General features: G+C 36.4%; 1 protein-coding gene across 1 annotated transcript in view; it reads right to left on the reverse strand.

Annotated features, from left to right (window-relative positions):
• The window catches only part of FAM98B (family with sequence similarity 98 member B), a 37,056-nt gene extending 20,770 nt beyond the window's left edge, over nt 1–16,286 (reverse strand). The window contains exons 1-4 of the mRNA XM_030843089.3: nt 16,155–16,286; nt 7,939–8,084; nt 6,653–6,787; nt 825–1,003 (exon numbers count right to left, since the gene is read on the reverse strand). Coding sequence (XP_030698949.2) covers nt 825–1,003; nt 6,653–6,787; nt 7,939–8,084; nt 16,155–16,225 — 531 coding nt within the window. The 5' untranslated portion in view covers nt 16,226–16,286. The remainder of the gene's footprint in view (nt 1–824; nt 1,004–6,652; nt 6,788–7,938; nt 8,085–16,154) is intronic.
• Nucleotides 16,287–16,618: the final 332 nt, after the last annotated feature.

Below are 16,618 nucleotides of genomic sequence, written 5' to 3' on the forward strand. Positions count from 1 at the left end.
GTCTGTGAGAGTATCATTCTCTCTAATCGATGGCTTGACTGGGAACAAGGATAGTTTAATAACTGGAAAAAAAAAAAGCTAGAAGTACACAGGTTTTAGTTGTTTTTAACTACTCCATCAGGGTGCTCATTCATTTATTCACTATACAACAAACATTTACTAAACACTTATCCACCAGAAATTGTGCATTTCTTTGCTCACTGCCAAAGACAACCACACTGCAATTCTATTAACAACATCCATTAAAAAGAAATTTAGTTTGCCTTTGACTTCATAGGATAACTATACTTCTTTCATTATACCGTAATACAACCTTGTTTAGAAAAGGGACCCTTAAATTTGCAAAAGGATTTCTATCAGGGCAAACCTTCACAAAGCCTAGCACTCACTCATTAAGATCTGATTCCTGAATATTACTTATAGTCAAATTAGGTCACATGCATATTAACTCCAAATCCAAAATTTAGTTTACACGAAGATAAATGTTTCTTTAAATAGAATGTATATCTTGTACTTAAAGGAAATACAGTTGACCCTTGAACAACATGAGTTTGAACTGTGCTGGTCCACTTATATGTGAATTTTTTCCACTAAATAAAATTACAGTACTATCTGATCCACAGGTGGTTGAATTTACAAATGCGAACTGCAGATACAGAGGGACAACAGTGAAGTTGTATGTTAATTATCGACTCTGCAGAGGGTTAGCACCCCTAAGTCCCACATTGTTCAAGGGTCAACTGTACTTTCATTTTTAATTCAACATTTACATATCAGCATTTAACTGAATTTGGGGGAAATGAAAAATAAAACAAATACAATACCTTTGATTCCACTTGGTTCAGCATAAGTGGAATGTCAGAAGTTGTTGACTTGGGAATACCAAGGGTATCGCAGATAGCTTGAACTTCCTGATAAATTTCACTATTTTTATCTAATTGAGAATTTTTACGTTTCTTGTTCTGTAATATCTGTAAAGCTTGAAGCTCTGTACTTAAAAATACTATAATAAGAAAAGGGAAAAACAAATAATGTTAAAATGCACAAGAATACTTTAAAGATCCCACTTCTGAGTATACATGCAAAGGGAAAATCAGGATCTCAAAGAGATCTTCACTACCATATTCACTACTGTACTGTTCATAACAGCCTAGATTTGGAAACAACCTAGGTGTCCTTCAACAGATGAATGGATAAAGAAAATGTGGTATATGTATACAATGGAATTATTATCCAGCTTTAAAAAAGAAGAAAATCCAGCCATTTGTGACAACATGGATGAACCTGGAGGACACCGTGCAAAGAGAAATAAGCCAGACGCAGAAAGACAAATACTAATGATATCACTTTTATGAGGAATCTAAAACACTCAAACTCCTAAAGCAGAAAGTAGAATGGTGATTGCCAGGCCGGGGAAGGAGGAAACAAGGCGTTTAGTTAAATATAAATTTTATATTGGTTAAATATAAATTTCTGAAGAACTGGTGATCTGTTTTATTGAAGTTTTATAATCAGAGGGACCAGGACTTCCCTGGTGGCGCAGTGGTTAAGAATCTGCCTGCCAATGCAGGGGACACAGGTTCAATCCCTGGTCTGGGAAGATCCCACATGCCGCGGAGCAACTAAGCCCGTGCGCCACAACTACTGAGCCTGCGCTCTAGAGCCCGCGAGCCACAACTACCGAAGCCCATGCACCTAGGGTCTGTCCTCCACAACAAGAGAACCCACCACAATGAGAAGCCCGTGCAACACAACGAAGAGTAGTCCCCACTCGCCACAACTAGAGAAAGCCCATGCGCAGTAACTAAGACCCGACGCAGCCAAAAAATAAATAAATACGTTAAAAAATCAGAGGGACCTTGGCATAGTCCTCATAAGCAAAGTTTGATACATACTGGTTATATAAGATGAATAAGTCCTAGAGATCTACTTTACAGCATAGTGCCTATAGTTAACAATACTATATTGTACACTTAAAAATTTGCTAAGACAGTAAATCTTACATTAAGTATTCTTATCACAAAAAGAAATAATAATAAAGAGGGCAGAAGGAAATTTTTTTTTTTTAAATAGTGCCTACTTGCAAAGAGTTTAAAGCCTAGTAGGAGAGACCCACCTGTACTTCAACGATTTTAAAATGCTTAAGAATGTGTAAGACTGATAAAATATTCTCTGATACGCACAGCTCAAGCCAGGGGAGAATGTATAGCTTTAACTGATCTATTAAGCAGATTGAGCAATTTGAAAAACTGCCTTTAAGACAGACCACCCCAGGCTGTTCACAAGTCCTTTCACTGTCATCATTTTATTTCATCCTTTCAACAGCCATATTTTTAAAAATCATTCCAAAATCTTAGATGGAAAAAACGAAACAAACAACACAAAATGGAAACAGACTCATATACACAGAGAACAAATAGGTAGTTGCCAGAGAGAAGGGGTGTGGGGGTGGGGTAGAATAGGTGAAGGGGCTTAAGAGGTACAAACCTCCAGAAAGAAAAGGAATCAGCCTTGGGGGTGTAACACACAATATAAAATACGGTCAATAATACTGTAATAACCTCGTATGGGGACAGATGGTTACTAGATTTACCATGGTGACCATTTCATAATGTATGCAGATGTCAAATCACTATGTAGTACACCTGAAACTAACAATATTTTATGTGAACTCTATTTCAATTAAAAAAAACCTAAAAAATATCATTTTGGAAAGCAAAAAATTATCTTAAATCATTACAGTCTTTTTTAAAATTAACTTTTACAACAGTAAAGATATTGGGGTTTGTTTTTATTTGTTTAAAGTTATACACACACACAATTTAATACAACAGTTTCGACTTCAGCTGAGCAGAAAAAATATCTGAGAAATTGTTTAAAAGTACAAGTACCAGGGTCGCACCCTCAGAGATTCTGAACCAGTAGGTCTGAAGTAGGATCTGGGAATCTGTGTGGTTTTAGACCCAAGGTGACTCTCATGGGCAGGCAGAATCGAGAGCCACTAATTTAAGATTTTTTCATGTAATCTATACACGATAGTCTAAAGAACCCACAAAAAGTTAAGACCAACATGTATCAAACTTTGCACATGAGGACTATGCCAAGGTCCCTCTGATTTTTTAACTTCATTAAGCAGATCACCAGTTCTTCAAAAATTTATATTTTGTGCACAATCATGGCTGAAGTCTGTCTATGTTCTATGGAAACATGCTGTATGTAACAGTACAAACAAGAGTTCAGTCTAGTATTTAAAATGCTAATCCTCACAGATGGGAAATAATACAGTGAAAAGTCGTCTTCCCACCACAGATCCTCAGATTCCCCCTCCCCAGAGGCAATCACCAGTGTTAGTTTCTTGGGCATATTTTTAGGCATGCGCGCGCGCGCGTGTGTGTGTGTGTGTGTGTGTGTGTGTACTTAGTATATGTCTCTACCACCTATGCACTTTTATTTCTTTTAGAGAAACAAGAGCATACGATACATGTTCCGTATATTTTTTATTTACCAATATATCTTAGAGATCATTCCATATTTACACATTTTATCTACTCTCATTCTAATGGCTATAGAATGGTATCACTGCAAAGATGTACCATTTCTATTTAACTACTACAAACAATGCCATAATGAACATTCTTTTCATATATCTTTGTACAGTTAGTATGAACTCCTAGTCACTGAACTGCCAAGTCAAAAGACAGGTGAATTTTAATTGTGTTATTGAAAATTTGCCTTTCCAAAAGATTGTACCAATTACTCTCCCACCACACTCCAACGCCTGTAGTATATGAGAAGGCTTACTCCCCGCAAACTTGTATTATGACTTTTTTTTTTTCTGGTATTTGCTAGTCTGGTAAGTGAAAAATGGTATCTTTTTTTTTTTTTTTTGTAACTCTTTAACTCTGGGGTATAACTGTGCATCTTTTCATGTTTAGAAGCAATTTTTTTTTAACTTTTTTCTGTAGAATGCCTTTTCATGCCTTAGGTACTTTACATATTTTTCCAGTGAGTTTTTTTATTTATATTTATTTTTATTTTTTTGGCTGTGTTGGGTCTCCGTTTCTGTGCAAGGGCTTTCTCTAGTTGTGGCAAGCGAGGGCCACTCTTCATCGCGGTGCGTAGGCCTCTCACTGTCGTGGCCTCTCTTGTTGCGGAGCACAGGCTCCAGACGCGCAGGCTCAGTAGTCCAGTGAGTTTTTATCTCTATAAAAGCTCTCCACATATTAAGGAATGTGGCCCTTTTCATTTTACACACGTTGCAAACAATTCTAAAAGAACATGAAGAAGCTTATTATATCAGCATGTTTTAAAGGTAGTCAAACTAAAGATAAAGATGAAATAGATGCTGGTAAGATTGTGAATTGGTATAACCTTTCTGGAGCAAATTATGGCAATATATCTAGACCAGAGAATTTTTTTAAATGTTCATGATCTTTGTCTAAGTAACCAAAAATATGAACAAAAAAATTAATTTAAAATAGAAAAATTGGGACTTCCCTGGTGGCGCAGTGGTTAAGAATCTGCCTGCCAACGCAGGGGACACGGGTTCAAGCCCTGGTCCAGGAAGATTCGACATGCAGCGAAGCAACTAAGCCCGTGCGCCACAACTACTGAGCCTGCGCTCTAGAGCCCGCAAGCCACAACTACTGAGCCCACATGCCTAGAGCCCATGCTCTGCAACAACAGAAGCCACCACAATAAGAAGCCTACACACCGCAACGAAGAGTAGCCCCCACTCACCGCAACTAGAGAAAGCCTACACGCAACAAAGACCCAACATAGCCATAAATAGATAGATAGATAGATAAATTAGAAAAATCCAAATACCCCCAAATTTGAAATCTGTTAAGTAAAAATGCCCATAACATAGAATGTTATGTAGCCAATTTAAATTATTTTTTCAAAAAATACTAAGTGATGGGAAAATGCTCACAATACATTAAATGAAGAAGAGGACGAGCAGGAACTACATCTGTAACAGATCTAAATCTTATTTAAATATGTGTGTACAAAGGAAAAGGAAATACACTGAAAAGTTATTCATGATCCTCTCTGGGGAGTGAAATTATAAATTATTTTCTTTTCATATTTATCTACTTTGTAAGATTTCTATGATGAGCATGTATTTTTTCAACATGTAACATAAAATTTACCATTCTAACTATTTTTAAGTGTACAGTGGCATTAAGTGCATTCACACGGTTGTATAACCATCACCACCATCCATCCATCCATCTCCAGAACATTTTCATCTTCCTCAACTGAAACTTTGTACTCATTTAACAATTCCCCATTTCACCCCACCTCCTGAGCATGTATTTTTATAATCAGAAAAAACTACACCAACCTCTCTTATATCTCCTCTTTACTTTTATTTGGACCAGAAACTTATATTACCGTTATTGCTGAGCTTCTTAGAAGCAAAGGCAAAAAGGGAAACATGATGATTTACACAGTACTCACTGACTAACATAAAGAATTACAGATTACCTATATCTAAGGTAAGGATAAGGTAATCTAAGGATTACCTATATCTATATGCAAGTTCCTCATGGCCAGTGCTTCTTACCTTCCTTTGTGTCCCAATACACCTAAGGGTTACTGTGACCTCCCATTAGTAATAATGGTTCATTAAATCAGTGACTTACACTGAATGGGAGGAAGACAAGGAAATAGTGTAAGAAATGGGGGAAAGGCACATAATTTTTATCCTCCCCAAAACAAACAAGATAATTCAAATGTCAACACTTCCAACACCACCAGTAGTTAAACACATAAACATGATTTCTGCTCTAATGAAACTAACATTTTAACACTAGAACATAGAAACACATAAACATGATTTCTGCTCTAATGAAACTAACATTTTAACACTAGAACATAGAGGAATATATCACATGCATCTTTTTATAAATGGTACAACCTAAAATAGAAATCTTCAATAATAGAAGATGTTAGAAAAATTCTTTCAAATAGTCACCGCTTGTAGAACTTCCAAAATAGCATGAAATTAAACTAACTGAATTTAAAAAACTTTTAAGGGAGCCAATATAAATAAATGGATGTTATTCATAGTAATTGTTTAGATATAGGTAATCTGTACTCCAAATTCACGCCTGATGAAAATTCACTAAAATTCACGTGGCACAAGGGCACAATTTTTTCTTTAAACTGATATATCCCTAATGCTTAGAGCAGTTTCTGGTACAGTAGAAAGGGATCAATGAATATTTTTGAACCATCATTCAGTGCCTATCATCTAATAATCTGCTTAGCAGCCTAGTTTCAGAGAGTTTTAAGATTAAATAGCAGTTTGGAGATCACCACTTTAGCCAATTAGTCATAAATGTAAAGAGATGAATTAGGTGAAGGAAAAATTACTGAAGTACCATACAAGTCACAAACGCTGGGCATTCTATATTGGCCAAATAAATCATAAGTGTTAGAAATCTTAAAGAGTACTTTAGTAGAATTTATACTACATTTATATAAAAATCTGAGTTAGTTTCATATTTTAAGCCAAATATTAAAAACTTTCTAATACACAAAATATCTAATGATTCATTAATTAAAGTTCATAAATCTTGACTTGAAAATAACACAAACCAGATTAAACACATGCATTTAAATTGTTCAAAGAAACATAACTTACATAGAAGTTTCAAACAGTCATCCTTCTTTTTTAAACGGTCTTTAATATCTCCTGATACGAGTACAGAATATGGACATGCCATTTCTTTTAAAAAGCCACTTATCTCAAGCTGGAAGCTTTCTAGATCATCTTTCCCTTTAAACAAGAAAAGGTATAAAACATTTACTAAATATTTACCATGTAATCTGATACTATCAAATCTACCACTAGTTGATTTTAATTTTATATTCAATTCCAAATTTTCACTTTGACATTAAATCCTTAAATGTGTGACACCAAAAGCTTAGGTCAAAGTAACCAAAACATATTTCTACATATGGAAAGCAACACTTAAATTCAAGAACATAAGTATCTAATCATGAAATTATAAATATTTTTATATTTAAATCTCTGATATCTTCCAATGGGCTTTCCATAAAAGCAGATAAAATGGAAATATTTTATGTTAGTAACTGAAATATTAAAAGCATTATTATGGCTATAATTATTAATTGGCTTCAGAGCAAATGATCCATTTCTATTGTATTTCTATGGATTTGGATAATAAATGCTATCATCAAATTAAGCCTCAGCGCTTATCTTTCTTTCATCATCTAATTATGTGGGAACTTGTGTCATAAGTTCTGAATTCAGCTTATTTTACTTAGCTTCAAGTGAATTCTATTAGATTTGGCAAGGAAAAAAACAATTTAAAAGTAAGGACAGCATCAGAAGGGAAGGCTACTGGTCTCCTAGCAAATGTCCCCACAAATTTTATTTTTCATTTTATTACATGTCTGAAATTCTACCAATCAAAGACCCACAAGAACTCCAGCTACCAATACAGTAGTGAATTAAATAAACCTTGTGAGCTAGTACAGGAGTTTTTTATAAACGTATTCCTATGTGAATCCACGTCCTGAGTTATAGGTTTGGTAATACAACTTAAATTAGGGATTAAATATATGCATACTTTAGGGGAAAAAAACACCTTAATTCAAAATAAGCAGTATTCAAAACTTAAACTTTTTAAATAACCAAATTCAGACTCTTCTTTTTCTAAAGAACAATACTAAGTTCAAGACAGCAGATAAATAATTTTTTATAATTTTATATAAATTTAAGAACCAATTTTGGATTAGTCAATATAAAATTTAATCCAAAGATATTTAAATCACATATTGAAGTTGTTTGTAGTAATGACTTTTCTTTGTACAGTGAGCACATTATAGATAAAACTGTAAATCATAACCTATCATTTCATTTTACTAGTAAACAGAAAAGTAAATAAAACTCAATAGCAATACCAGCTGAAGTGATACTTTCTTCCAAGTTGCACAATGATTTTATTTGAGAGCCTAACCAAACACAGAGCTCTGAAAATTCAGGTGAAGATAGTCCACCCTCTGCTGCCTTTATAAGGGCTTGCTCTTCTAACAGTGGTCCCTTATACCTAGAAAGGAAGATATAAAAGGTTAAAACAAACAAACAAACAAAACCCTAATACACCTAATACTTTTTAATCAACGTCTGCTGCCTGTCTTTGTAAATAAAATATTACTGGAACACAGCCAACAACTGTACCCATTTACAAACTCTCTCTGGCTGTTTTCCTGTATTTGTGACAGAGACAGTGTGACCAGTAAAGCCTAAAATTTTTACTATCTGGTCTGTTACAGAAATAGTTTGCTGATTTCTGCTCTATATAATTAACATTTGACTTTGTTTTAAAATTTTTTAGTAAAATTATCAACCAATTTTAAGATAAATATTACATATAACAATCAAATAGAATAGAGTCTAATAACTATAACTTTTCTTATTCTTACAAGAATAAGAAAAAGGCAATATAGTGAAAAAAGAACAGATGCAAATTTAAATTAAAAAAATTAAAACTGAGGACATATGAGATTTTAACCTTAACCATTTCTTTTATAATTTTATACTTTTAAACACTGCTACAAAGTGTATTTGAATAGAACCTTAAATTTTCAAACCATTTTTATATATTACCTTAATTGAATTTGATACCAGTTTTCTACTTTTACTGTTCTTTCTGTAACTGAGCCTTTTTTCCCCCACATTATTAAACTTGTAAGTTTTAGCACAGTTGATGGGTTTTAATCCATTGCATTTACTTTTCTTTTGATACTCAAATTGTCCTATCTCTGATTAGTGGGAGCACATTCATGTTACTCAATGAGTCCTTTGATTTGTCCCCATTATTCTTTGAATATTTTCCTTGCTTTCTATGACAATATGTTCCTCCCCTATACCTGTAATCAGCCATTTCTCCAAGATGCCCTGATTCTCTTCAATGGTATTTAGAATACACAATCTGGTCGTAAAGGTTAATCACTGTATCTGTACCTTTTTAAAAGAAATTATATCAGGAGTTCACACTGCTATTTCCAGTTCAAATTTAGAATTATAGGGTTTTTACCTATTTTGTTTTACATTTTTATCTATTTTTCTCTTACAATGAAAATTCTGTTTTTTTATGACATTTACAGAATCCTAGTAAATATAAAAATAACATAAATTACATAGTTTCAGAATAGAAAAAACAGCATTATTACTAAAAATAAAATTAATGAAAACAATTTATATTTTTATCATTAGGATAGATTCCAGTAAGGATGTATGGAAAAACAATTCCTTTCCATGTGATTAAACCTCCTACTCAATACACTGATAGGTATTTTTTTCATTTTGCTTTTAATTTTTAGGGATTTGTCTCTCTTTTTTTGTTTTGATTTCATTTTAATTTTGCTTTACAATTATGTAAAACATTTATACGATTTCAAAGTCTAAAACAAAACAAGGTACATTCAGACAATTCTAGCTTGCAATCTTAATACTGTTCCATCTAGTACTCTGTTTCCTCCCTTCCTCATAGGAAACCGTATTTATTAGTTTGGGGTTGTCAAACCATAATGTTTTAAAATATAAACATATATATACACACTATATATATATATATAAATGCATCTTTTTTAGATAAAAGGCAGCCTATTATCTACTGTTCTATTCCTTTTTTTAAACATACACATGCACAGACACATATTTATATATACTAGAGATCTGTAGAGATACTATTCAAACATTTTTATAGTTGTATCCACTGTCTGGATATACCATATTTTATTTGCTATGCCCCCACTGAAGGACATTTTGGTTTTTTGTAATGCTTTGCTATTAAAAAAAATTGGGCAAATTTTTGTCAGTGTATATCTGGAATAGATTTCTAGAGGTAGGATCACTGGATCAAAGGGTAAATGGCTATCCAACTTTGCTGGATAATGTTAAATTTGCCTATACAGGGGTTGTACCACTAAAGTAGAAGAGTATCCATTACCCATAACTTACCAAACATTTGACTCATGTCAAACATCTGGATTTTTGACCATCTGGTATCTCAGTATAGTTTTAATTTACATTTCTCTTATGGCACGACTGTACATCTTTTGATATGTTTAAAGGCCATTTGTGTTTCTTTTTCTCTAAATTCTCTGGTCATATTTCACGAAGGGTGAGTAGTTTCAAAGCCCCATTTTTGCAGATAAGAAATTAAGGCTCAACAAGGTTAGGATACCTGCCTTAAGTAGCAGGCCAGATGAATATTCCAATTCATCTACTCTTTACAGCAATGATTTGAAGTTATTATTATCCTAATTCTGTAGGACCAGAAGATAATATCAGAAGATAAATGACGACACTGATTTAAATCCAGATTTGACCCCAAATGCTCCATGTGAACTCAAACTTCTGTCTACACTAATAAGGAAACAAAGTAAATAACCTGGCCAGGTAATGCAGCCAGGTAAAGACAGCTGGGACTAGACCAGTCTCTGCTCCTCCAACCAAGACTGGTTCCCCTGTATTACCTTTCTACCATATCTTACAGCACCTCTCACTGAGACTTAACAGTAAATATCTTATTCCCCCTACTTGCTTTCACTTCTGCAATAAAGCAATAATCATAAGCTCCTGAAAAAATGTAACTAATTCATATTATTGGTAAGTTATTTTTACTGAAATGCCAATTTTAAAATTCAGCAAAAATTTACTAAATCACCAAAAATACTAAAACCTGAATACGCAAGCTTTAATGCCTCAGTTCCTCAAAATAGGTAAAAAGAAAAAAGAAATGCATTTAACAAACCTGAATATCTAATAACAAACATAATCATATAGCAACTAACATTTATAAACTAATCTTAGGCCAGTGCTATGTGCTGTATGTATATTACCTTATTTAATTGTCACAATATCCTATAAGATAGGTATTATTATCATGCTTAGTTTGTTCTATAAATTCTTATTGAATTAGGAAAGTGCTACTCTTACTCCAAAGAGTAACTCCGAAGAGTAATAACTTAGTAGTAACTGGGGACACCTCCCCTAGGCCTAGACTCCCCCAGAGCCATGCACACTTGAACCATAGTTGCTGATCTGACACTGCTCTAAGCTGGGTGAACCAAACCTTCAGTCCAGTAGGGCCATTGGTAAACCTTCACAAAGACACAGCTGGGGTCTAACTTACTTTCTGTTTTCTATTTTCATCGGTCAACATATAAAATATTAGACCCTTTCTTTCCCCCTGTCATTTACCCACCCTACTGGCTTGCCTCTGATCCAGCTCTCCACTTCTGCCTGCTTCTCAAACTCTTCCATATGTTCCATCCATAAAAAACAACTCTCCTATTCTGTCAATGTCTTGTCAGAAAGATTTATCCCTACTGCCTCTAGCTTTGGGTATTTTACTCTCAAGTGCCTGACGGTCAAATGGTGGGGTTTTTGTCCTCCTTGCTTCTGAATACAGCATCCATACCACTGCTCTCCCATTATCTTTTTTTTTTAATTGAAATATAGTTGATTTACAATGTTGTGTTAGTTTCAGATGCACAGCAAAGTGATTCAGTTATACGTACATATATATCTATTTTTTCAGACTCTTTTCCCTTATAGGTTATTAAAAAATACTGAGTATAGTTCCCTGAGCTATACAGTAGGTCCTTGTTTATCTATTTTATATACAGTAGCATGTATATGTTAATCCCAAACTCCTAATTTATCCCTCCCCACCCACACCCTTTCCTCTTTGGTAACCGTAAGTTTGTTTTCTATGTCCTGTGGGTCTATTTCTGTTTTGTATATAAGTTCATTTTTGTAACATTCTTTTTTTAGATTCCACGTATAAGTGATATTATATGATATTTGTCTTTCTCTGGCTTACTTCATTTAGTATGATAATCTCTAAGTCCATCCATGTTGCTGCAAATGGCATTATTTCATTCTTTTTTATGACTAATATTCCACTGTATAAATACACCACATCTTCTTTATCCATTCCTCTGTTGATGGACATTTAGGTTGCTTCCATGTCTTGGCTATTATAAATAGTGCTGCAATGAACATTGGAGTGCATGTATTTTTTCAAATTATGGTTTTCTCCAGATGTATGCCCAGGAGTGGGACTGCAGGCTCATATGGTAGTTCTACTTTTAGTTTTTTAAGGAACCTCCATACTGTTCTCCATAGTGGCTGCACCAATTTACATTCCCACCAACAGTGTCAAGGAGGGTTTCCTTTTCTCCACACCCTCTCCAGCATTTATTGTTTGTAGACTTTTTGAAGATGGTCATTCTGACCAGTGTGAGGTGATGGTAGTTTTGATTTGCATTTCTCTAATAATTAGAGATGTTGAGCATCTTTTCATGTGCTTTTTGGCCATCTGTATATCTTCTTTGGAGAAATGTCTATTTAGATCTTCTGCCCATTTTTTGATCGACTCCCTCATTATCTTATAAATATCTCCCGCTCTCTCCAGGCTCAGGCCAGTCAGATATGCCACCCTCTTTCTCTCGTGGTTTTCACCTGTCAATCTCTTGGACACTCTTCAACATTCCCTGTGCTCAGTTTTTCCTCTCCATTCCTATTTTTTTTCAATTATACTGAGTTTCTTCGAAGTCCGTATGGATACCCTTTCCAATACCCTGAGCTCTCAATTCCCTAACCTCCTCTTTTCCAACCTTTGCCACTGCACATAAGTAAGCCACACCCAGATCATGCCATCACCTGGAACTACGTCACCTCCAAAATCACTAATTTGAATACTCCCTGACCATAGCCTACTATCTATCCTTCCAGCTTGCTCTTTTGACCACACTTAATATCATCTCTACCTCAGTTCCTATGGTCCCTCCACATTCTCTGCATTTCCTAGCTTCCGGCTGTCTTCACTTTCTTCCCTGTCCAATTGAGATTCCAAAGTGTATCATTTTATTTTGTTGCTCAATAAATACCTGTTGAAGAAATGAATTCTTTATACTGTCATCTCCTTCAGCTCTAATAGCCAATCAAATCACTGAGACCAGTAATATACTTCTTTCTATATCCACTGCCACTGAGCAACCATCACTTCTTGCCTAGACTACTAACTAATTCTCCAATCTATTTTCCACCTTGCTGACAGAGGTAACTTTTCAAACTAGACATCTAATCCAGCGGTCCCCAACCTTTTTGGCACCAAGGACCAGTTTTGTGGAAGACAATTTTTCCACAGAGGGGGCGGAGGGAGGGGAGTAGGGGAGCTGGTTCAGGCGGTAATGTGAGCCATGGGGAGCAGCAGATGAAGCTTCGCTCACTCCACGCTCACCTCCTGCTGCGCAGCCTGGTTCCTAACAGGCCTCAGACCACTACTGGCCCACAGCCCCGGGGGGGTTGGGGACCCCTGATCTAATCACTCCCTTTTTTATTTAAAATTCTTCAATCATGTCGTATTGCTGTCATGACAAAGAACAAAATCCTCAACATGGCCTGAAAGGTGCTGCATGCCCTGTTCCTCGCTGATCCAATCTTCTAACACTGGTCCTTGCTCTCTGCCCTCCGGCTACATCAGCCCCCTTCCAGTTCTCCTAATATGGCAGATCCTTTCCACTTTAAGGTCTTTCATATTTTGTCCTCACTGTAAGGACACCTTTGTCCTCCTTTCCCAGCCAACTTCACCTAGTTAACTCCTACTCACCCTTCCTATTTCAACTCAAATGTCACTTCCTCAGTAATCTGTCACTAACCCCTAAGACTACATAGGTCCTCCTGCCACATTATGTCACCCTGTTCTTTTCCTTTGAAACACTTATTTTAGTTTATAAATATTTGTGTGATCATGTCTTTTTCTCCACCAGACTGTAAGCTCCATTGGGACAGGAACCAAGTCTGTTTTGCTCACCAATGACTTCTCAGAACAGCGTCCAATACAGAGCTGTGCTCAGTAAATATGTGAAATAAATTTCCCTCCACAATGGTGGTTCTCAACCTAGGCTGTGAAGCTTTTTTAAAAATATGCATGCCTATATCGCACCCCTGAAGATCATGCTTCACACAGCTGGTGGTATATACCACACTGAAACATTTTTTTTTACAAGCTCCAAACATGATTTTGATGTATTACCAGGGTTGAGATACACTGTTCTACAAAATCATAGATTGTCAGAACTGAAAGAGACTTCTGAAATCTGATCCAGCCTGCTCCTTTCACAGATTAGGAAACTAAGTTATTACTACACTGTTTTCGTTTATAACGTACTACATCACTAAACTGTTCTTTCACATAGATTTTCCCTTTTAATTCCTCCCTTTAATTTCCTATTTTATCTGATAAACTGAAGTACCTTCACTGATATCCTAAATGTTTTAATCACAACAGAAAATGCATTATTCACAATCTACATGGAGATTTTGAAACGCATGTTCAATTACAACACATATTGTAAATAAACAATTACTTTTTTCACTTTTCATTATCATTATAGGAAAATTCAAACTTCAAAATCTTGTCCTTAATTATTCCAGGAAAAATCAGTTCTAAAGTATGTTTTAAATCAGTTCTAAACTGTTTTACTTTCTATAGTGAATAATCTGAAATAATTTTCCTTGATAAAAGCCAAGATTATACCAAACTTCATTTTTCAAAACACCTATAATATAAACAAATTCAAAGAATGAAAGAAAAAAAAAAAGCACTGACTTCCCATTTTTCAAAAACTATTTATAGAATCCCACTAGTTTTATCTGGAATACTTGGGAGCTCAAACCATTTGGGTCCGAAACACTTTAATTATTTTAACTTTTTGTGTTGGTTACTTCCTTAACCAAGTTCCGTGAAAATTTCCACGGGATTTCACAGAAGTAAAAATGCCCCCTAAATAATCACTGGCTCTGTTCTTTCACTTGACAAATATTTATTCAGGATCTAGTAAGTGCAAGGCTCTGTAACAATGAGTCACTGCAAAGTAGGTACTATCACGGTCCCAAAGAAGCAATTAATAGAGGAGCAAGTGCAGTTTTAAGAAAAATAAAGGGGGGCGAGAGGGTGGTTCAAGCTTCACGACAGTACTGCAAAGGCACAGCCTATCCTATCCAAGAAACTCCAGACGTGGCAGGGCACACAATTTTACAGATGGCTCCAATGTCTTTAATTAATGTGTATTTTTTTGACTTGCAACTATCTGGCCCTATGCTTACCTCTGTGCACTCTCTGCTTTGAACTTTTCTTCATTTACTTACCCATTCATCCAACCACTATTTATTGTAGCAGATCTGGTTGTAGGATGTTTTGGGGAACAAGACAGGTAAGGTACCTGTTCTCCTGGAGCTGACTTTTGTGTATTAGGGGGTGGAGGGTGGGGAGGGTGGATGTTCAAGAGACAATAAATAAATGTTCAGGACAAGATAATTTGGGATTGGGACCCCCGGGCTATGAAGAAAAACAGGATGAGGCTGAAGGAGAGACTATTTTGCATGTATTGATACCCATGCCTGCAAGTATTAACATCATTCCAGGAGCTCTCATAGCACTTAACCACCCTGAATTGCAAACAGCAGTAGACTCTTTATAGTTCCCGACTAGGTAACCTACTAGTAATCTGAAAACTGTCTTCCTCCTCGGCCTAGCACATAAATACGCATTAATGAATACAGATTAACACTAAATTAATGTTGTTAATGAATGGAAGAAACGGTGAAATGAATGGACTTGCACTGAACTAAAACCCCTTTCTCGGGTCAAGGAAGCACGAGATTCGCTCCCGCGCCCTAATTAATCCACAGGTTGTACAAGGTGGGAGACAACAGTCAACAGCTGCACTCCGACTTCCAGCGCCTCTCCCCCGGAGCGTCAACAATAATACCACCCGCGGGGCAGCAACTAATTGCCCACAGGAGTGCTGCCAGCCGGGCCCCTCCGCGCCTTCGCCGCGGGTCCCGGCTGCGGAGTTCCGAAGCAAGTAGTTCGGAAGAGGGGGACAAGCGCCCCAGCTCTCCGGGCCTGCTCCACCCCCCAAGCGGATTTCTCTCCCGCCTCTCTCTTAACTCTGTCCGCGCCGGAGACAGCGAGGCAGGGACGGAGGCCTGCACCGAGCGGCAAGAGCTCAGCGAAGGCCCACGGGGAGGAGACTGAGGCAGCCATCGGAGGTACAGCTTACGTTTTCGGGGGAAAGGCGGCCCCAGGACTACTCACCCCAGTGCCTCTAGAGTGTCAAGCACGTCCCCCTCCATCGTAGCTTCGGGACCCGGTTCCGGCCCTCTCATGGTCCTTCGGCCCAAAGCTGTTCCGCGCTCTAAGGAGCCCGCCGGAAACTGGCATCGCGGCGCCAAGGTTCCGGCCGGCTCTCAACCTGGACTGCCTAGGCGTGCCTCTGGCACTGGGGGACAAAACGTTCCCGGCCCGGAGGCAATTGGCTCTCCTGCCTAAAACCAACTTATGTAACAATGCTAACTTTTAAAAATAATAATAACAATAAATAGTAGAAATAAAAAGACTTCTTTGAGTTGTCTTAGCAAACATCGTGATTCTACCAAGTTCTCAACCAATCAGATTCCGGCTTTCCCTTTTTACAACAAAAATCCCTAAATGAAATATTAATTATCTTGAGCTAAAGTTGTACATAATATCATGTACCTAAACAAATAATTTTTAAATGA

Source organism: Globicephala melas, chromosome 2 (assembly GCF_963455315.2).
Source record: "Globicephala melas chromosome 2, mGloMel1.2, whole genome shotgun sequence".
Classification (NCBI taxonomy): Eukaryota; Metazoa; Chordata; class Mammalia; order Artiodactyla; family Delphinidae; genus Globicephala; species Globicephala melas.